Source organism: Neoarius graeffei, chromosome 11 (genome assembly GCF_027579695.1).
Source record: "Neoarius graeffei isolate fNeoGra1 chromosome 11, fNeoGra1.pri, whole genome shotgun sequence".
Classification (NCBI taxonomy): Eukaryota; Metazoa; Chordata; class Actinopteri; order Siluriformes; family Ariidae; genus Neoarius; species Neoarius graeffei.
The window spans coordinates 61528235-61551734 of record NC_083579.1 but is presented as its reverse complement, the minus strand read 5'-3'; the positions used below and the strand labels follow the sequence as shown (position 1 = coordinate 61551734).

The 23500-nt window shown below is 40.4% G+C and overlaps 1 protein-coding gene across 2 annotated transcripts in view; it reads right to left on the bottom strand.

Moving 5' to 3' along the window:
* sash1b (SAM and SH3 domain containing 1b) overlaps positions 1-23500 on the bottom strand; it is a 186699-nt gene that overhangs the window by 14063 nt on the left and 149136 nt on the right. For both annotated transcript variants that reach the window (XM_060934473.1, XM_060934474.1), the window contains exons 2-17: positions 19249-19377; positions 19007-19057; positions 18849-18898; positions 18059-18099; positions 17733-17816; positions 17524-17636; positions 16199-16303; positions 13520-13643; positions 11315-11697; positions 10519-10590; positions 10196-10339; positions 9659-9791; positions 9372-9541; positions 1099-1308; positions 809-959; positions 541-672 (exon numbers count right to left, since the gene is read on the bottom strand). In XM_060934473.1, coding sequence (XP_060790456.1) covers positions 541-672; positions 809-959; positions 1099-1308; positions 9372-9541; positions 9659-9791; positions 10196-10339; positions 10519-10590; positions 11315-11697; positions 13520-13643; positions 16199-16303; positions 17524-17636; positions 17733-17816; positions 18059-18099; positions 18849-18898; positions 19007-19057; positions 19249-19377 — 2092 coding nt within the window. The remainder of the gene's footprint in view (positions 1-540; positions 673-808; positions 960-1098; positions 1309-9371; positions 9542-9658; positions 9792-10195; positions 10340-10518; positions 10591-11314; positions 11698-13519; positions 13644-16198; positions 16304-17523; positions 17637-17732; positions 17817-18058; positions 18100-18848; positions 18899-19006; positions 19058-19248; positions 19378-23500) is intronic.

Sequence of the window (23500 nt, the reverse complement as noted above, 5' to 3'; positions counted from 1 at the left end):
TGAAAGCAAAAGACTAAAAGTTTAATTCCAAGTTCTAACAAAGAATATTGCCAGCTAAGCAGTGAACTACAATTTTGTCATTCCTCTGGTTCAATACAATTTTAACCAAACACAAAACCATCGTTTTTCATGGTCATAACAGAACAGACGGAACAGCGAGACAGATGCAATGCCACCACTTCCTTGCACACAATGAACAAGATGTACTGGTACATGAGACGAAATGTACTGGTCCTTTGAGTTTTTGATGGAGAATATGATTGACATGTCTGCGGATAAACATTATGAAGAAGACAAGGACGAGCAGAGGGCCGAGAGAAAGACAGAGGTTGACCCTCGGAGCAGAGGAAAACAAAGTGAGCAAGAAAAAGTGCAGAGATGGTGGCGAGTTGAAAGGCCAGAGTGTGCTTATTGCTGTTAACACTGTTCAAACACATCAGTTTGTTTTGCTTGACTCTGGAGCATGCAGACACTGGCAGCCCACAGAGAAAATGAGTAGTATGGCTGGAGAGAGTCACAGGTGAAGAAGGCTGTTATTACCATTCTCCAAATTCTCATTGCTCTCATAACAACCAGAGTCACGTGGAGAATCTCTTGAGGGAGCAGATATCTCTGGCTGAAGCTTCTCCTCTGGGTCTACTGAGGAGCCACCATTCTCAGGGTCACTGTTGACTAGGATCACATCCAAACAACAGAGGAAAATGAACATTTTGAAAATATGGGAAAGTTTTCCTGTACTATTTCCATCTCTCAACATGTGTACACTGTGCATGTGTGCGTGCGCATCTCTAGTTGCTGGTCCACTCACTGTCGTACTCCTGCAACAGCTCCACTGCAGTCAGCAACACTGCTCTGTGCTGTGGGTCTCTGATGTTCAGCTCGTCCAGGTCCTCCTCCTCCAGCAATTTAAACGTTTCCAGATCCTCATATCCATTAAACAGGAACGTGGGCATGTGCTCCTATAGAAGCAGACAACACAGGAAGATTTAAAAAAAAAAAAAAAAGAACTTTAACAGGAACTTGACATTACTGTGGACTTGTATAGTTTTGTTTTTTTAACTGGAACACTTTTTGATGAGTGTATGTAATGGTCATTACTTTGAGGTTGATGCGCTCTAGAAGCTCTTCCACAGAGGTGGGTTTGGGAGGCTGACTCTTCCTTCTCTTCCTGATGCTGCACTTGGGCTTTTCACCTTCCTCACTCAGCACATCTACATAGATGAACTTAAAGGTGCCCACCTTGTTATTCAGAAGGCCCATCCATGTACCCATTGGAGGCTTACTGATTATGTCTATAATATCCCCTCTCTGGAACAAATCAGAATCATATAGTGTGGGTTTAAAGCACATATACCATTATGCAACATGACATCTTACTGCATTATCAAGTACATGTTAGATTTATTACAAATTATTTAGGGATATCATCTATATACAGCAAATTCCAAGTGAAAGAAAAAAATTATATATAACCTACTTTATACAGATATAAATATACAGTCTTGATGAAAAACTGATACTTTAGAGCACTGACATCCAAAACATTTAATAACAGCAGTTCAGCTGAGAGTTCAAGGTGAGAGACGTGTCGTGTCTGAATTCAGGCCTCTTTAAACTACTGGCAGGTCACCTGATCTAGTCATGTCACTTAAGCAATCAAAGGTAAATTTGTGAGGAAAAGACAGCTAAGAACATGTGGTTATGCCTGTAAGTGTAAATACAAGAGAGTTGATATGAAAGACTGAATATACAGTATAACAAAAGATGAACAAAAACAATACCAGATATAACAGAAACTAGATGTTTGATAGATGTTAATGAGGCTTGTATTTTCATATGGTGAAGCCATGGCCTAATGGCTAGAGAAGCAGCTTCAGGATTGAAAGGTCACTGGTTCAATTCCCCGGACCAGCAGGAATGGCTGAAATGCCCCCGAGTATGGCACCTAACCTGCAACTCCTCCCCAGGTTGCTCTGGGTATGTTGCTCTGGATAAGAATATCTGCCTGTAATGTAATATACAGGGTGTTTCAAAATATTTGATATTGTTTCACAATCTAATAACTTTGCCAATTCTCGTTCAATTGACCTCAAATTTTAACACCATGCGTGTAAACAGGTCAAAATGTTATGTTTAATGTTTTTATCTTGTTAGGTATAGAAATGCCATTCACTAGAAAAGAAAAGGCGTTTTGTGTGTTAGAGTATGCTCGGGGCGGCAGGGTGGTGTAGTGGTTAGCGCTATCGCCTCACAGCAAGAAGGTCCGGGTTCGAGCCCCGTGGCCGGCGAGGGCCTTTCTGTGCGGAGTTTGCATGTTCTCCCCGTGTCCGCGTGGGTTTCCTCCGGGTGCTCCGGTTTCCCCCACAGTCCAAAGACATGCAGGTTAGGCTAACTGGTGACTCTAAATTGACCGTAGGTGTGAATGGTTGTCTGTGTCTATGTGTCAGCCCTGTGATGATCTGGCGACTTGTCCAGGGTGTACCCCGCCTTTCGCCCGTAGTCAGCTGGGATAGGCTCCAGCTTGCCTGCGACCCTGTAGAACAGGATAAAGCGGCTAGAGATAATGAGATGATGAGATGAGAGTATGCTCGAACACAATCAAACAAGACTGTGCAGTGTGCATTTATGAGAGAATTCTCTAAAAATGCACCAACTGCAATGCAGATTTGGACATAGCACAAAAAGTTCAAAGAAGAAGGGTGTCTGTGCAAGGCAAAAGGATCTGGACGACCACCAGCATCGGAAGAGATGGTCGAGCGGGTTCACGAATATTGAAAGTTTGTGAAATCATTCATGCAATTCACATACCTTTAAATTTCTCATTCAAATTTTGAGGAATAAATCTTATATTGCTCAGCATTAAGCCTGTTCAGTTTCATTTGCCTAGACCATGTAGTTTCTGGGATATTTACATCTCAAATAAGATCTAATTATTTTGAAAACACCCTGTATTATAAAACAGGAAAGAAATCCATCTCCTCACTGACACCTGGGAAAACGGTAGCATGAAGGGGCTCGATACAATAAATCTGTTTCCTTCAGCACAGCTTATGTTGGGTATAACTTTGATGACTATAGTTTGCCTCACAAACTGTCTACAACTGGCCAGCACCTGTAGGTCATGTGAACATGGTCATGTTATCATCTGGTATTCTTTTGTGGATTGTTGTACAAATTGTGGTTAGCAATCCAGATCACAGCACTACAAATTGGATTTATATGATGAATCCAGCTTCTATCAAGATTTTATAGCTTTTATTTTGTCTGGTATTTTACATATTGTCCCCATATTGTGACTGAATGTGTGCTGTGTGTGTGTGTGTATGTCTTGCAATACTGTCTTTGATAATTATCTTTTTGTGGCGATTATCTCCCCATATTTCATATGATTGTCTTTAAACGTTTGTTGTGATGTCTGCTTTAAATCACATGGAGAGATCATTATTAAGGTCATGTAATCTATCCATAGTTTAAAAAGAACTGAAGACAGACATATCTCGGCTAGAATGCATTAGTACTGTATGCCCGACCATTTTCTTTTCAGTCAGTCCTTGGTGTTCATTCTATCCTCAAAGTATTTTCCAAATACTGCTCTGAAGCGCATCTTTCTATTGTGATTCGTTACACTGAGTTTTACAGTGTTTATTTATTTTAACCCTTTGATGCAAAACATGGGTCAAAAGTGACCCGGCTGAGTTTTTATCTTCTATATCTTTGCAATAAATTAATTCCATCATTCAGTATTCAAGGTATTCCTCAATTAACTTCTTTTTGATCATCATACATCCTTATTTTATTTTTTCCTTTCTTACTTTCTGAATAAAAACCTTTTTTGTATCACTACCCTTCTAATGCACAACATGGGTCAAAAACGACCTGCATCCATTTTCAAGGTTATTTCATGTATGGCTGAGTGTTTCTATGATATACTTTTGAAATAAATTCATTTTGTCATTTACTTTTCCAAATATGCAGTAAATATCTTGTTTTTGTTTAGCACACATCATTTTTATTTTTCCTTTCTTAAATTATGAACAAGCACAGCTTTTGTAATTCTACATCAAGTTTACACACATGGGTCAGAAATGACCCGCATGCATTTACTACAGCATTTGGTGGGAACTGTGAATTGTGGTTGTGTCAGACATTTCACAGCTCAGCACAGCGCCCTTTGCCCATCTAATACATGTAAGTACTGTTTTTCAATTGTTCTAACATTACCTTAGAAAAAAATTGATTATATTTACAGGGATGAGAATGAAAAATATTTAAAAAGTCTGAAAAAACGAGGCGGGGCCCATGGCTCAGGGGGGCGGGGCGCAGGGCCCAGAGGTTCCAGGGGCTAATGATTTTTGGCTATTATTTTTTTTTAACCCCAAAACCATTAATTTTATCAGCAAAAAGTTGCAATTTATTTGGAAACAAATTCCCCTTCTTGGTGGACTACCAGGTGAAAATGATTAATATGGTACAAGAGACTTGTTTTTAATCAATTCACATTTGATGATTTTTTGAAATCAATGCACCTTTTAATATAAACGAGCTCTACAGTATTATATTTCTGCATTTTTGCTATTCATGTCTTTGAATACTCTAATCCAGGGGTTTTCAAAGTGTGGGAGAGTCAGCCCCCCCCTCAGAGAGCAAATAAACAACAGCGCCCCCCCCTTACAATTTTTGTTGTTGCTATACTTAATGTTCCATTCGTATTTAAAAAAATGGTTGTTGTACACATTTTTATTTTTTTCCTTTTACACATTTTAAACATCTGTGCTTTTTGAAAACATCCTTTTTTACACATTTAAAACATCTGTGCTTTTTTAGAACATCTTTTTTACACATTTTAAACATCTATGCTTTTTTAAAACATATTGTTTTACACATTTTAAACGTTCTAAAAACATTCTTTTTTATACATTTTAAACATGTGCTTTAAAAAAACCCCACATTTAATAAATTTTCTTTTTTAACACCTCACATCACCACAACCCCTTTTCTTGCCTCATCTTAGGCCCTCTGCATGCTCTTGCGACAAGGCTTTCGCAGATAGCTTTTCGCAGACAGTTGTAATTTATCGTTGAGCGGGGAGTAATAGGCGTGCGCGATGTTATTCACCGCCACAACGCAAGGGGGCGCGAAGTCGCGAAATCGCTAGTAGTAGTTGGTGGGTGTGGTTAGTGAAGTGTTTATCCTCCGGTTACTTATAATGACTAGAACTGGAGTCGTATAGATGTACGTACTTCCTCACTCCCTCGATCAACCGCTCTTCGTGCTGCTTCATCTTCGCTCGTGTTTTTAAAAATGGCGGTCGTGAAAACAAAACAAACCGGGAAAGTAGGGAAGCGGAAGTGCATGTACAGCGGATGTAGAGTGGACCAATCAGAGCCCTCTTGTCTGCGACGCTGTCTGCGAGGCTTCTGCGGTGGTCACAATTTTTGGGAGGTGCACGCAGAGTGTCTGCGAAGGTGGGGGGGCTACGCAGACGCCATCTGCGACGCCATCTGCGAGGACTGCGTTGTCAGCATAAATTGGCCTTTAGTGGGAGCAATGAGTTTGCTTCTTTGATATGCACAGGCGCCTGATGCGGGGACGCACTGTTGACAGGAATAAACGTATATCATCCTCTACCTGCAGGCTAGACTGGTACTTGTTTTTGATCAATGTTAATGCGGAAAAACCGCATTCACACAGGTATGTAGATGTGAACGGGATGAGTACCTGAAGCGCTTTTTTGGAGAGGTGGGGGAACTCTGTCTCCACAGACAGCCAGAAGTGCGCAAGTGACACTTCACTCATCTTTTTTTTCAAGTCCATATTAGAGTTCAGTTCGACAAGGGCCTCTTCCTCTTGCACTGTTAGTGCATCACTGGATGTCGCTGGGAATGAGAATGGATTTCTCACCCACTGATTTGCTGAGGTCTCCTCTCCAAAATACTCTGCAAACTGCTCGCGCAGCCCCTCCAAATGAGCAATGATTACCTGTTGTACAGTGTCCAGTTGCAGCCCTGCCTTCTCCACAACATCTTCCAACGTCGGGAACATTTCCACCGAGCCCCGTTTAACATGAGCACACCACAAGTCCAACTTTTTCCTAAATGCAGAGACTCGATCGTGTGCCAAAAAGACATGGCTCTCTTTGCCCTGCAGAGAGGTGTTCAGTGCGTTTATTCGGTCAAAGATATCAGAAAGATATGCCAACATTGCAACCCAGTTCATGTCCCCCATATGCTTCACCAGTGGAGAACTGATTTCGGCAAGGAATAGGAGCACTTCCTTGTGCAAATCACACAAGTGGGTGAGGACCTTGCCCCGGGACAGCCATCGGGCCTCGGAGCGCAGCAGCAGCTGTTGGAAGTGAGCATCCATCTCATTGCAGAGGACGGAGAAGAGACGAGCATTCATGGCACGTGATTTAATTAGATTAACAATTTTTACTGCCTCGTCTAGCACCGCGCGCAACTCTTTTGGCATCTTCTTGGTCGCCAAAGCCTGGCGATGGATGATACAGTGCTTCCAAACAGCAGCCAGGGCAACCGCTTGCACCTGCTTCACCAAACCACTGTGGCAGCCTGTCATTGCCCTTGCGCCATCAGTACATATTCCACAACATCGGCTCCAATCAATACGATTCTCCTGCATGAAATCATTCAAAGCCTTGAAAATTTCTCCTGCTGTAGTGCGAGTTGGCAGAGGATAACAAAACAAAAACTCCTCCTCGACACTGAGCTCTTTAATATAGCGCACATATACCATTAACTGAGCACAGTTAGCGACGTCGGTAGACTCATCCAGCTGAATGGAGAAGAGAGGGCTCTCACGAATAGCATCCAGCACCTGTTCTTTAACATCTGATGCCATGTCTGAGATGCGGCGCTGGATGGTGTTATCAGACATCGGTATGGCCTTCAGCTTGGCAGCAGCAGCATCTCCCATCATCACTGAACACGTCTTTAGCATCAGGTAAGATTAATGTTTCACCGATGTTGTGGGGCTTACCTGCTTTAGCTATGCGTAACGCCACATGATATGATGCTTCAGTTGCCTTGTCATTTACAGTGCTAAAAGTATGAATTACTTTCTGCTGTGACCGCAGTTCATTTAGCCTCCTGTCAAAAAACTCCCGGGGCTTGGTCACCAAACTTGGGTGTTTGGTCTCAATATGACGCCGGAGTCGACATGGTCTCATAGCATCATTAGCTAGCACCTCTTGGCAGACAACACACTGTGGCAGTGGAGCATCTTCAGATCCAGTCCATGAAAATCCAAGCTTTAAATAATCGTGGCCATACTTCCTTCTTTTTTTGCTTGGCCCAGACTCTGTCTCCTCACTCACTGTAGCTTTAGGTACTAAAAACCTATCCATTTTGTCTCTGGCAAAGGCTAGCTGAAGTTTGCTAAATGTCCGCAATAGTAACTTATTCTGGTTTATTTTTCCTCACGTTGCGCCGCCCCTGAAGAACTCTGGTGCGCCCCACACTTTGAAAAGCCCTGCTCTAATCCTTTAAAATGAAGTGCAAACCAGAAAAAAGTTCTATCATATAATTCTCTTAAGCTTTCTTCTGATGTTATCATGGTAGCAGGAGGTCTTGCATATTAAGCAGGCAACATTCAACATCACTTATCACTTCCCTTTCAACTGTTGTGTGTACTAACTAGGTTTTATCTGGACAGGATGTTGTGTAATGTAATACAGATACCATATGGTCAATCTGAAGATCAAGATGGTGATTTTGAATTAAAGAACAGGCATGTACAATTGGCATTACATATTGGAAAAATTTTTTTAAATCAAAAACTATAAGTTCATCTCGGCCTAAAAAAATTTGGGCAGACGCTCCCCGCGGCACATGCCAGCAATCCCCCCCCATGAAATGAGCAATAAGGAGGAGAGTTATACATGGTATCATACCTAAAATTTTATCTGAAATATAGATATGATACTATGATTCTCCCCAACATGCTACATTAGATAAGCTAACCCCATTTATAAAAGATACACACTTATATATGACGTGTATTTGATATATATGTGATATATATGATGTATATTCATACACTGTTACTTTACGGAAATCTTCAATAAGTTTGGTCTTTTCGTGCCAGCCTGTTGTAGACCTAAATATAATGCACATGAACTGACACTCCTCACCTCAACATGTCCTTTACAATCATTTAAGCCACCATGGGCAATGCTGAAATCACTGTTGCAAACAGTACATTGCGCGAAACTGTCATTATTGTTGACCCTTATTAGACAGGGAGATTATTTTGTGTAATCTGAGCTGAAGTGGGTTTTGTACTTTGTTTTTTTGGGGCGCGCTCTCTCTCTCTGCCATGCCGATCCTGTAGCCTGCACTGACTCAACTGAAAACTCCGGTCCTCGAGAAAAGGGATAAAAGCCCGCCCACACTGAAAGCTGATTGGCTTATTTTGCTGAGTAACTCAATCAGGATGCTCTTTGGCATGCGCTACATGAACAGGCACACAGGCACTGCTGCCACATTGGGCAGTTTTAAGTGCATTTTGGCGGGTTTTGAACATATTTTGGGCTGGAAAACGTCGTCAGTATCTGGCAACACTGCACACAGTCTCCCTCGCGCGCGCACATTCAAAGATGCGTGATGCAGACCTTAATGTTGCGCGCGCACGCTCTTGCTCGCTTTTATCAATATGCAGGAGACTCCCGGAAGTTCCGGGAGACTTGGGATGTCTGCGTTATAAGGTGACCACAGATCGTTAATCATACCCCTCCCCTGAAAATTTCTCAACGGATTTACATCGATCTCAAAAACGATCATTTTGGTCTGAAAAAGTTGGAAATCCGCCGATCGGCGGAAAATTCTCATCCCTGTGTTTAGGTTACCTTGAGAGTGAGTAGATTACTTGTCAGAAAGTTACAAGTAATTACTATTAGCTACCGAGCTGTTGACATATTCTACTTTAGTTAGCTAATTTTATTGTAGTTGGCTTAGCTAACTACATAGTTAATAAATAAATAACTGGCCCCATTCACTGTTAAAGTAATTACTTGAAAAAAATTATTATAGTATTAAGACATTTAATTTTAAATCACACTTGGATGACCCATGTGTAGTAATATAAAAAGCATTTTTGTTCATAAAGTAGGAAAGAAAAAATTAAATTAATGATTTGTGGTAATTAAAAACAAGCTATTTAAAGAATACTTGGAATATTCAATCATAAAATAAATTGATTTCAAAAGATAGAGCAAAGAAAAACTCAGTCAGCATGAAATAACCTGGAAAATGAATGCGGGTCATTTTTTACCCATGTTGTGCATTAGAAGGGGTGTGCATATGTTTTGCATCAAAGGGTTAAATAAATAATTTAGTGACACTTATTTCTCTCACCTTGAGTTTGAGGGAATCTGTATCATAGGGACTGGGGATAAAGTCAGTGTGTACAAGGGCTCGGCCACAAAATGGTCCTCTGTAAGGCAACTCCTCGTCATCACCATCCTCTGACTTCACACTCTCTCGGTTACTTGCTGAGGAGTCTGTGGTGCTTACTGTCTGACCACCTGCAAACCCAAGTCCGTTTAAATGCACATCAAATGGAGTTTTGAAATGTGATTCAATTAGAGAGGATTTTGATCAGTCAGGGAGGAGCAGACTGATGCGCACACACACACACTTACTCATTGAGCTCTGTCCACTTAGTGAGCTCCTCAGACTCTCGACAGAACCGCCAGACTTGAGCTTGGGTTTTTCCAGCGAGTCTGCGTCTGTGCGAGGGGACTGGAGTGACTCAGTCTCTCTGCTCGGACTCAACTGGATGGAACAGACAGAGAGAAAGAAGAGCTTGACAGAACTTTATACTGTATTTTAACAGAATTGCCAGTAGGGGGCGGTCAACACGTATATATGGATAGAGTATTGCATGACAAAGCACATACTGGAGGTTTAAATGCTGCAGAAAATAAAACCACAGTGACCAATTTCTACAAGTCAGTGCATTTAGATGTATGTTTAAGATTATTTTCTTCTCAAAATGTGAATGAATTCACATTTCGTACTGCATATCCTCATGCAACTTTATTATATACAAGTCTTTTACATTGTCAGTAACAACTCGTGTCCACACACCTCTGAAAAAGTAACACATCCTTAGAGTACCACAAGAGCTCAGCATGTTCATGGTTCAGAACGACAATATATACATTATGTTGCAATACCTGCTCAAACTGGACAGAACTACTTTTCTTGGATATGCGTTTCCTCATGGTCTCCTTCACCGACTTCACCTTCTTCCCAAGAGAGATACGGGATGGAAGCGGTGACCTTGCTGCATCTCTCCTGTTGATGGTCCCATTATCACTCTGCAGTGGAATCCCAAAAGATATGGCAGACTGACCTCAAACCTCGACCTCAATCGCATGAGATGTGTGTGGATAATGTGTACACAATGAACTCTGCCATTTATCGTACTGTATGTAACAAAGAAAGTGCAATACTTCTGTTGTTCCATTTGGAATATAATATTTTGTTCAGTACTTACAGGGGTGTTACAGCTGTGTCTCATGTATACAGACTGGTTCATAAGGTCAAACCCTCCAAAGCTACAGGCCCTCTGTGGAGAAAATAATATTGTTGAACATGACTGAATACAAAGTATATTTGTTAAAGGTTTTTCAAGTCTGCATGTTTTTGTGGAAGATCTGCTTAAACTGAAAATAAAAAAATAAAAATAAAAAAAAACAAACACTTGAAAGTCCTCTGCTATATAAACAAGAGTGCTCTGAGAGCATAATATCCCCCACTGGCAACTATATCTATGCTATAAGTGCTTAATACATGCTCATGAAATTATCAAAGTACAAGTTTGATAATCAAGGGCCATAACTCTGGTAAAATGCGACTGAATTGAACGAAATTGCAATATGCATATTATCGACATAGAGAATTCTGTCAAGTTTTGTGAAATTCCTCCAAAAATTGTGAGAGGAGTTGGTTTCAGAAGGCAAATACCCTCCGACAGACGGACGGGCCGACGGACGGATGGACACTGCCACGACATAATCCCCCTTCAGGCCTTTCGGCCAGCAGGGGATAAAAATAGGAAAGAGTAAATCAGCTAGGAAGATTCTGAGAATCTGCTGTTACTTTTTTTACAGCAAGAATAAGTGGAAGGAGATAGATAACGCTCTATTTCCATTCCACTCATCCAGTGGGGGTTTACCAGATCCATTTGTGGAAGTATTTCTCATTGTCGTCACTCTGACTGGGGACAATAATCAGGAATATTTAAACATTGTATTTGTGGTTAACCAGAGGATCAGAGCTTCTTAACTCACCCCATGTAATTTAGAGGGACTCAGGGCCCGTCTCATTTCTCCATCAGTCACAGACCGGGTTATCCTGGGCTCCTCCTGACAGCAGCCCTCAGCTTCAGAAAAAGATGAGTGGCTGCCTGCGTCCATCACTGAAGCGTCCACACTGGGCCCTGTGGGATGGTAGCTTAACCCCTGGCTACTGTTAAACGGCTTAAACTGCTTATGGCCACTGTATTTGTCGAGGCTACTGGAGGACGGAGATGTGGTCAGGCTGTCTGAGTCTCCGTCCACACACAGCGCTGAGGCCATTCCATCACCCGGAGACATGACCAGACACTTCTGTACACCTGAGTAGAGAGAGGCCTTTTCCTCACATGTAGGAGAGAAGTCAGAGCTCAATGAGTCTGAAAGAGAGACACAAATAAATTACACACACATCCACACACAGAAACCAGAAAGATGGCATTGTACATTTTAAGTATTTCATATTATATATATATTTTTTTTTTTACAATTCCTACACTTCCTTCCTTCCCTCCCTCCCGTAATGTGCATCATGTCCATTTTGCATCTGCTGTCGCATGTGTTATGTCCACTGTTATGTCTGCTACTCCATACAGCCCCCAATCACCCACATTAACCTTTAAATGTATTTTACATCACCTTCACAAATGTAAATTTATTTACTACTTCCCCTCCTTAAGAGGTCATAGGTGATCAAATATCTATCATTATTTTATCCACAGTCACTAGATATGAGCAATTGCATGCTCTGATTGGCTACTCGACTACAAGCTCATATACCATGAACAGAGAAAAACAAAATGGCGGAGCATGTTGCTGAACCAACCAAGGACGAAATAAACTCTACTTGAAAACAAAGCCCCAAAAAATGCAAAAAAAAAGCAATAAAAAATATGGAATAAAAGTATTTGATGGTAAGAACGTATCTTTTTTATTTTTAAGAATTATTATTGTAGCATTTTCACAAAGTGCTACTATCATTTCACCAGTTTGTTTACATTCTAAGCAGAAATTATTTTGTTGGATGTTTTGTATAAAGTTATGTTATTTGCAAAAAATAAAAATGCTCTGTTTCTCAAAATCCAGTGATTGTGGACAGAATAAAACAGTTATTCCGCTCAGTCTTGTCGTACATGGTTTATAGCCAACTCTGCACTACGCACCTCGTCGGTTATCAGCTCGTGTACGACTATTTCATGGAATAACTTAATTATATCCCTCATCAAATGCGGCATGGTGGTGTAGTGGTTAGCACGGTCGCCTTACAGCAAGAAGGTTCCGGGTTCGAACCCAGCAGCCGGCGAGGGCCTTTCTGTGTGGAATTTGCATGTTCTCCCCGTGTCTGCATGGGTTTCCTCCGGGTGCTCCGGTTTCCCCCACAATCCAAAGACATGCAGTTAGGTTGACATGGGGCGGCCTTGGGCTGAGGTGCCCTTGAGCAAGGTACCTGACCCCTGACTGCTCCCCGGGTGCTCTGGTGTGTGCGTGTGTTCACTGCTTCAGATGGGTTAAATGCAGAGGATGAATTTCACTGTGCTTGAAGTGTGCATGTGACGAATAAAGGTTTCTTAAAAAAATTCCCATGCAGGGATTGGCCAAGGATGGCTCATGTGACATAAAATAGTTCCACCAATGATTAAGCAATGTATCTTGTGACACCAAAAAAAAAAAAGGATATGGTGTGAGTCAGTCATGGTATATTCTGGATATACCATGAACTGACGTCACAATTTCAAGCTTTATGGCCATTTTAAGTCACAGCTGTGGCTCCACGAGCATTCCAGTGTGTGTAGATCCACGCATCATGATCATGCCTAACAATATTTTTTTTCAGGTGCATTTCTAATTCTTTGTGGTTAACACATAATTTGGAATTTTTTTGATGAGGGATATAAATCAAATATACCATGCACTGAGAGGCACCGGTAACTATGGATTCTCTTTGGTGACTGGCATAGTAGTATTTTCTTCAGGGCTGCACCCCTCACAAAATAGTCATATGCCAGTCACCGAAGAGAATCCATAATTTCAACCAGAGCCTCTCAGTGTATGGTATATTTGATTAATATCAATCAAATCTCAATTGTCCTCCAAAGAGGACAAAAAACAGTCTGAAAGAGCAGACAAACCAAGTTCTACTTTCTGCCATGTATTTTATGACATTTTCTCTCTGAGGTTACAGTGAAAGATTTGATTCCTCACCTTTTGATGTGTGTTTTTTGCTCTCATCTATCCTAATGAGCTTCTTCTTCACACGGCGGGTTGAGTTGACCAGCTTGTGAAGCCTGCGAAAAGCTGACTCCTCCAGCTCATCATCTGACTGCTCCTGTGATAGCACCCCAGGACAGAGGAGTTAAAGACCAGTAAACCAGTGCCTTTCAACATGGTTTAACTTGCCTGAACCAGTTTTAGTAACAAAGCATAAAATAAATATATTTTGATATTCTCAGTAGACAAATCGATGATGATAAAAGGTGGAATTTCAGGTTTAGTACTTCTAGATGGACCAAGACAGGCACAATGCTTGATAGGTTTGTGTTTTCCTCGCTATCATACCAATGAGTTCTCATACAGTAACTATCCACTTGAAGAATTTAATCAGTTCGGCTAAACGCTAAACTGAGCAGAAACAAGTGTTGGAATAATAATACATTTTAGTAACGGAAGAATAAATGCAGCTTTGAGATGTTTAAAGATAAAAGGATGAATGTGAGACATCAAGCCAAACTATTTCGTTTAATCCGTAGATACGGGACATGACAATTTACTTGGGAACTTCTAAAAGGTATAAATCACTTTCACAACTTTTATTCTGTAAACTACAGAACTGTAGTTATTAACCGGGTAAATTCAAAGTAGAACCTGAGAGACATTACACTGGTTTTAACACCAACACTTCTGTGAATAATAAGAAGTTCCCAGCAGTGTGTTTTAATAGTTGCTTGCTGCTGGCTCTCTTCTGAAACCTAACGAGACAGAGACAGACTGCAACCATAATTTTAGCCAACCACTTTTCCAACCTCAGGTGCTTAATGTGTGTTCAAGCCGCAGTTGATATAGCACCTATGATACAGATCAACCACAGGTAGTTCTGTTTAAAACCAAGCTTGTGCACAGGCACAAATTAACACTGTGCTTAGAATTAGACCATGAACAGCTGCTAATATGTTCTATACAGGACCTCTTCTATGGTTAAAGAAGAGAACTGAAAATGAAAGACTAAGTGAGACTTTCAGTCTAGTTAAATACAGCTTCACAAAACATTCTGAAGCTCTGAGAAAGAATTCAGGACAGCGTTATATTTGTTACTGCTACGGATACATTTTGTCATAGAACTACTGGAGGCTAAGGAATTTTTTATTTTTGTTATGATTTTGCACTAGTCTCATGGTCAGAGGTCTTGTTCAAGGTCAGCGTTGAATACCAAGAAAAAAAAACAAGATCAACTGTGAGCTACTGCTCACTTATGTATCCCACCCGCTCTCGCTTATATCAGAATGCAAGCGATTGAAGGAATAGGACACTTATTATGAATGTTGACTTCAACAAATAATTAACCCTAAAACAAGTAAAGAGCAGTGTTCTCCCCAGGGATTTCAAATAGCATCCTGGTAAACTGTCATTTTGAAACAGCATTTTGCTTCTTGAAATAGTGTCAAAATCCACCGGATATGTTTGGTAAATACATTCAGTCGGTAAACAGGAAGTTGATGTGCGACAGACGTGAAAATGGTATACACGGTATAGAACCCCAAGCTGAAGCTCGGTACCAAATATCAAGCAGTTGTAATTTGTAGTTGCTGAGAAAAATGTTACTTAAATTTTGTAAATCCATGCCATATGTTTTGTAAATACATTCAGTTGGTAAACAGGAAGTTGATGTGCGACAGACATGAAAACGGTATACATGGTATAGAACCCCAAGCTAAAGCTAGGTACCAAATATGAAGCAGTTGTGATCTGTAGTTGCTGAGAAAAATGTTATGAAATTTTTGTAAATCCATGCCATGTTTTGTAAATACATTCAGTTGGTAAACAGGAAGTTGATGTGCAACAGATGTGAAAATGGTATACACGGTATAGAACCCCAAGCTGAAGCTTGGTACCAAGTGGCTAAGATTTGTGGTTGCCGAAAAAAAGGATGTTTCGGAAGGACAGAGATACGGACAAACGGACAGAGGTAAACCAGTATACCCCCCCTCCTTCAGAGCAGGGGTATAATAATAAAACAACAGCTCTTTCATACTATAACCATAACAACAATACAGTTTACTTACTAACAATACACTTACATTCTAATTTTATATTGGACTAGCTGCCCTAGTACCCTCAAGTCATGTTCCTGGGTTTTGCATAGTAAAATAGGAGGGAATAAGTCAGGAAAAGATGCACAGAGGGACTAATGGGCCCTTTAACTGAGGTCTCTAATCACACCCTCCCTATCTGAAAAAGCTGCATCCTGCAGAACTCAGCCCAGTGTTGCATACAGCCAAAGTGACACAATGGGGGGTTAAAGTATTGAGGACGATGAATAGAGCTTAAAAGGGGGTTGGGACATGGCCCCGTGGTGGACTGATGGATTTGTAATGGGGGAGAGCAGTGGTTCACATCCAGGCCGTGAAGGGGGGAGCGACATCAACAAATGCCTGACAGAGTGGGCGACATTCCTGCAGGGAGAATGCCTGAGATGGGAGGATGTGGCGCAGCCAATAAACTCATTACAACAAACAAGGATGTGGCAGAGCTAATTATACACAGCTGCGATTAATTCACTCATTAAAGTGGCTCAGGATTGAAAGGGTTTGATAAAATAAAGCTGTCAAAGCTGTGTGCAAGTGTAACCCAGTGTAAAGTTTTATCCAAGACAGAGCTGTTACTCACATTAAAGTTCACCGAGAGCTCGTTTGCAGTGGGACTGGAGGAATCAGTCCACTCAGTTGTGTCTGTGGTACATGACTGACGATTTTGAGCCTCATACTCTTTCAGCTAGAGACAGAAGAGTATTTGGAAATTAACTGTCGTCACCTGTTTGTAGTTGTTGAAGTAAAAATATTGTTTCTAGTAGTTTGGGTTAAAGGAAGTATGACATTTGCAGGTTTAATCCACTTTGATACCAAAAAAAAGCATGAAAGCCAGGTAAATGTATGTATGTAAGTAAGTAAGTATCCATCTATACATCTATCCATCCATTATCTCTAGCCGCTTTATCCTGTTCTACAGGGTCGCAGGCAAGCTGGAGCCTATCCCAGCTGACTATGGGCGAGAGGTGGGGTACACCCTGGACAAGTTGCCAGGTTACTGCAGGGCCAACACAGAGACAACCATTCACAGTAAGTAAGGCTACATCCACACGACAACGGCAACGAGATTTTATTTAAAAAAATATCGCGTCCACATGGGCAACGGATCAGTAAAATATCAGGTACATATGGCAACGCAACGCTTGCTGAAAACGATGCAATACACATGCCACACCTCTACGTGCGCTGTAAGACGATCCCATCGGAGACACCAGAACAATAGAAGAAGTAGGACGCATGCGCATAAACCCCTTCTTCTACCCGGCGTGAAGCACTCAGGAACAAACACACAACAACAACAAGAAGATGTTTGCGACTACGCGAGGAAATCGTGCCTTCTGTGTGTACAAATTAGTTTTATTAGTGTGCATAGTTTTATATAACTTAATTTTCTTATTGTGTGTGAACATTTTGAAAAACATTTTTATATAATTTATATAACTTTTTATATTGTGTGTGAACATTTTGAAAAGCAGTTTTATGCAATAAAAATAAAGAAATTCAAGAAATGGTTCAGTTACTTGTTTATTTAAAAGAAAAGCTGTATACAAAAGTGAATGCAGTGCAGTGGTTCATACAAAACAGCGAGAGTGCTGCTTGTTCTAGTCATGTGTTTGCGACGTCATCGTAAACAAATTCGTTCTACTCATCCAGACGACTTCGCAACGCCGCCGTTGCCAGATTTTTCCACTCGGGAACCCGTTCTCAAAAAATTTCATTTTGGGGCACCCAAAACGCCGGTGCCGTGTGGACGCCAGGCCGAAACGATAAACAATTTTATCAGATTCATCTGAATCCGTTGCCGTGTGGACAGGGCCTAAGTAAAGTAAGTACATGATAATACTAAGATCTCATACAACACCACACAGCAGCAGAAAGGACACAAAGACAGGAGCAGTGACGTACCCGAGCCAAGGCCTCCTCTACAGTTATCATCTTCTCCTTCACCATCATCATCAGCTGGATGCGTTCTTCATCGCTCATTGTGATCTCACTGGCTACGAATCCAAGGTCATCAGCTGTAGACAAGATTCAAAAGAGGTCAGAGAAGTATAAGAAGAACACGGAGATCTATCTAATAGGTAGCAGGCCGCAGAGCCAAATGTCAGCGGCACCTTTTGATGTCTGGCGTACGACGCCTTTCTGTGTCTTACGGAAATTCTGCCAGAAGGATTTATTTTTCTTTCGGTCCCATTTTCCTACATTAGCAAAGGAAATGTCAAAAGAACACTCCAGACGTATACATCACAAACTGTTCCAACACACATCGACATCTAAATTAGTAAAAACAGCACTAACAAATAGTTTATCTGTCACATTTTCAAGAAGACTTTAGAGATACGCAAAAGTATGAAGGATATTTGCATTGCACACACACACACACACACACACACACACACACACACACACACACACACACACACACACACACAGAGCATACCCCCAGATCCATCTTCAGAGCCTGACTTGTGCATCAACAACCTAGAAACAGAAAAGTCCATATAAACCACAGCTCTCAGTAAAGCAGCCAGGACATTGTATCTTCAGCTCACCTGTTTTCGCACATTATTTTCTTCATCTTTTTACAAACTATCCAAACATCCTACAAAACGTCGAAAGTCTTTATTTTTCAACATATCATGTTGTCATGTCTATAATACCCACAGGCCGCTGTAGCAGTGATCGATCTCTTACAGTGGAGTTAAAGAGGCAAGCTGTTGGCTCCGGAGCCAAACACACCTCACCAAAGCTCACAGTAACAATGGAGGCTTTTCAAATGCTGTTGGCTTTTGAGTGAAACACTGTAGCTCACGTGGCCTGTGCATTCCTCGCACTCAGCTGACACTTGCTGCTAGTTGTTAGTTATCAGCAGTCTACACATAGTTTACTGCCATATTTAAGCTATAAGCTTTACTTTTTTATTATAGCTTTGAAGTACAAGCCATACATACTTAATTACATACAAAAGAAGAAAATGATCATGCATTATTGCACGATCCTAGTGTTATCTTGGTGCTCATCTTCCCCTCTTTCCTTCCAATCACTGAATCATAGGAAGGAAACAGGAAGAGAAATGGGTCAGCAGGAAGTGCGCAAAGCATCACCTCTACACTCACATGAGTGGATGTGTTTCACAGATGGGGAAGCGGTTTATCACACTGTATCTTCAGGATGACATTACATGGAATGAAACATCAAAATGAAAATGTTTTAAGCAGATAAATCAGTACCTTCTCTCGACCTCAGGAGTGGACACAGCACTGCACAACCCCAAGGATTCCTTTGCAGAGATGAAATTTACTTTTAGTTTCAAGTGAAAATAACAAGCTGGACACAAAATAAGAAATTAGTCCAGAATGAGAAGCGCAAAGATTTGCTCGAGGCCTACCTGGATTTCTGAGCGGAGCTGAAGTGATGTGATCATTGACTCAGTATTTGCCTGAAAATCCCAAAATATACATGAAAAGTCACAAGATGCATGTAGTAGTGAACCAAGGAAGCTTTGGTAAACCTTTAGTTTTCTTACTAATGTGCATTCTGATGTTATGTTTGTAATTTCAATGCGACTTAACTGCTACAAAAATAGCCCAGATAGATATATATATATTTTTAAAAAAAAAAAGGTCTTACAATCTCTGCTTCTTGAGCTACTTTGCGCTTGCGCAGCTCCTCCATCCTGTCATACACGTCACAGTAAGAAGTACTGTAATACTCTGAATACTCCTTAGCCAAATCCTCAATGTTTCCCAGAGAGCCATCCTGTAAAAGAAAAGGAGTAAATGCCATAAACCTCCAGGGAAAACTGATGGAATAAATGCTAGCAGCATGGCTTTAACTAAATCAAGCATTCATATGATCACAAATGACTAACTTTCAAACTAAAACATGAATTATTAAAGTATCTTTAACCGCCTTTACATTGTATCCAGGTGTCCATTCTCTTGAGTCCTACTCGACCTCAACTTGACCGAGACCAGGAGAGCTAGTGGATGACGCAGCTGCAGCCAAGAGGGACCACAACTAAATCAACTCCAGCAAAACTAAAGAGGAGTCAGAGGTCTAGATAAACTACAGAAGACAGCAGAGTTTGCAGGTCTCACTGATAAACGCATAATTTCCAGCTATTGTTTTAGGCAAACGTTGCTTCGCTGCCACAAAAAGATAAGATAGACCTGCATCATCATGCAAATTGCAAACTCATCCCAAAATGTCCCCTGATTATTTACAAGCATCCTGAAACTCTATGGAACAACATGTGATGATATCGATTGTCCTGGAGCATCTCATCACTAAAGAATGCACACCACAGACTGAGTTCACACACAGTAATACCGGTAATACAGTCATTAAACCAACACATTTCAGCCCGGAAATCTATTCATCAAGTACTCAGATGTGCCTCTCCATCAAGTATGTGCGAGATATCATTTGAATAAATGAACTGTGTGTGTCAGGAAGTGCAGCTGGGGCTGATAAGCCTCTTCAGGCAAAATGCAGGATGATGTGATTACAATATTTGTTCAAATCAAGAAAATATTTACAAGCAAACTGAAACCACATCTTACAAATCTAATTTTTTTCTGGTACATAATAATCTAAATATGATTGTGGGGGGATGATGGGAAAAGAAAAGAATGTAAATGCACAACACAACATGCTTGTCAGGATTCAGTTTTCTAATCTAATCTAAACTACATCCACAAGACTCAATCCACTCTTAGTTATATAGTTCACATACAGTGTTCTCCAGTAAGTATTATCCTTCATAACAACAAGCAACAATGATTGTACAAAATAAATATCATGCACACAAAAATAAATTTTTCCCTCAAAAAACCCCAAGAAACTATCGATTTTTTAAAACGATTAAATCATCTTTGTTCTAACGAATATCACTCTCATAACTTTTTTTATTAAAAAATAGTATTGTCTTTCAGATATATATGCCAAAATAATCAAGAATATTTTAAATAAATGCATTTGACTTTCAGCATAAAAGAGACTGATAATTCACAGATTAATGACAAAAATATTTCAGCAGTTAAAAATAAGTACAATGAAATTCAATTAGTGCAAAAAAAAAAAAACAGACTAAAGATCATAGTTTTACAAGTCCACAGTTTAGGTGATCACTGTGGTTTAACAAGTTTCCAAATCAACTCTTAAATACCACTTTCATGACAACATGTTGCAAGGATGAGCTCCGGAGAGCATCGATAAATGCAGAGCCCAAACCTCTTCAAACATCATTAACACTGTTGTGGTCAGTTTTTTTTGGTAATGCAAACCATCAGCATGTTTGCTGAGAAAAGAGGACTGCAACCAAGTACAAACACCTGACAACCTCTCGTTAAGATCTTGTCTTATGGCTTCATTAAGATTAATTATATTACAGGAAGTTCCATAAAATTCCTGGACATATGACTGATAAAGAAGCACTTCCTCTGAAGGTATTAAGGTTAATCTGACTGAAGAGCAAAGACAGAACTAGTGCAAGCAGAAATCCTACAGACCTCCAAAGTAAACAATTTTATCTGGGTGAAATTCGGAATATAAAAGGAAGTCAGTGTAATAAATCATGGCTCCCGTGCAGAAGTAAAAACCTCATATTTTATATATATATATATATATATATATATATATATATATATATATATATATATAGTGGTGCTTGAAAGTTTGGGAACCCTTTAGAATTTTCTATATTTCTGCATAAATATGACCGAAAACATCATCAGATTTTCACACAAGTCCTAAAAGTAGATAAAGAGAACCCAGTCAAACAAATGAGGCAAAAATATTATACTTGGTAATTTATTTATTGAGGAAAATGATCCAATATTACATATCTGTAAGTGGCAAAAGTATGTGAACCTTTGCTTTCAGTATCTGGTGTGACCCCCTTGTGCAGCAATAACTGCAACTAAACGTTTGCGGTAACTGTTGATCAGTCCTGCACACCGGCTTGGAGGAATTTTAGCCCATTCCTCCGTACAGAACAGCTTCAACTCTGGGATGTTGGTGGGTTTCCTCACATGAACTGCTCGCTTCAGGTCCTTCCACAATATTTTGATTGGATTAAGGTCAGGACTTTGACTTGGCCATTCCAAAACATTAACTTTATTCTTCTTTAACCATTCTTTGGTAGAACAACTTGTGTGCTTAGGGTCGTTGTCTTGCTGCATGACCCACCTTCTCTTGAGATGGACAGATGTCCTGACATTTTCCTTTAGAATTCGCTGCTATAATTCAGAATTCATTGTTCCAGCAATGATTGCAAGCTGTCCTGGCCCAGATGCAGCAAAACAGGCCCAAACCATGATACTACCACCACCATGTTTCACAGATGGGATAAGGTTCTTATGCTGGAATGCAGTGTTTTTCCTTTCTCCAAACATAACGCTTCTCATTTAAACCAAAAAGTTCTATTTTGGTGTCATCTGTCCACAAAACATTTTCAATAGCCTTCTGGCTTGTCCATGTGATCTTTAGCAAACTACAGACGAGCAGCAATGTTCTTTTTGGAGAGCAGTGACTTTCTCCTTGCAACCCTGCCATGCACACCATTGTTGTTCAGTGTTCTCCTGATGGTGGACTCATGAACATTAACATTAGCCAATGTGAGAGAGGCCTTCAGTTGCTTAGAAGTTACCCTGGGGTCCTTTGTGACCTCGCCGACTATTACATGCCTTGCTCTTGGAGTGATCTTTGTTGGTCGACCACTCCTGGGGAGGGTAACAATGGTCTTGAATTTCCTCCATTTGTTCACAATGGACTGTGGATGGGTGGAGTCCAAACTCTTTAGAGATGGTTTTGTAACCTTTTCCAGCCTGATGAGCATCAACAACGCTTTTTCTGAGGTCCTCAGAAATCTCCTTTGTTCGTGGCATGATACACTTCCACAAACATGTGTTGTGAAGATCAGACTTTGATAGATCCCTGTTCTTTAAATAAAACAGGGTGCCTACTCACACCTGATTGTCATCCCACTGATTGAAAACACCTGACTCTAATTTCACCTTCAAATTAACTGCTAATCCTAGGGGTTCACATACTTTTGCCACTCACAGATATGTAATATTGGATCATTTTCCTCAATAAGTAAATGACCAAGTATAATATTTTTGTCTCATTTGTTTAAGTGGGTTCTCTTTATCTACTTTTAGGACTTGTGTGGAAATCTGATGATGTTTTCGGTCATATTTATGCAGAAATATAGAAAATTCTAAAGGGTTCACAAACTTTCAAGCACCACTGTATGTATGTATATATAAAATGTAAAAATATTTCTTGTCCAGTGTTTTTAGCTCATGATAAAGAGAAGCGAGCCTCACCAGTGTACATCAGTTATATACAGTCTGATGCTAAAAAGAGTCACCATATCACACAGGCAACAAGGAACTGATATCAATTTGAATGAAATTTGAATTACTATTGTTAAGTGCATCAGTTGATTCAAAATGGCATTAAATTGGTTTATTCTGGGTGTTTGAATGGAAAGCAGGATATAATATGCACTTTATAATTGCAAACTAACAGGCAAAAATTGATACACGTCAGTTCACCAACTGTTAATACAAGTCCATCTTAATTTTTTTTTAATGCAACATTAATGCATTTGTATTCCAGCCAACCATCCTCTGTTGGCAATGCGCTCCAGCTACACAGTGCACAGAACATGAGCTGAATGAGCTGAGAGCCTGAAGCTGCACCATGAATATGCATGAGCAAACTGCTAATGCCGTTGATCACATTCTTTACAGTTGCAAGTTACTAAATAGCAGTGAAACCCATTGAGGTAATTAACAGCCAGGTATTAATATGAAAGGAAACTCATTATCAGCTGAGAGTGTGAGGGAGAGAGACAGGGAGAGAAAGTTGT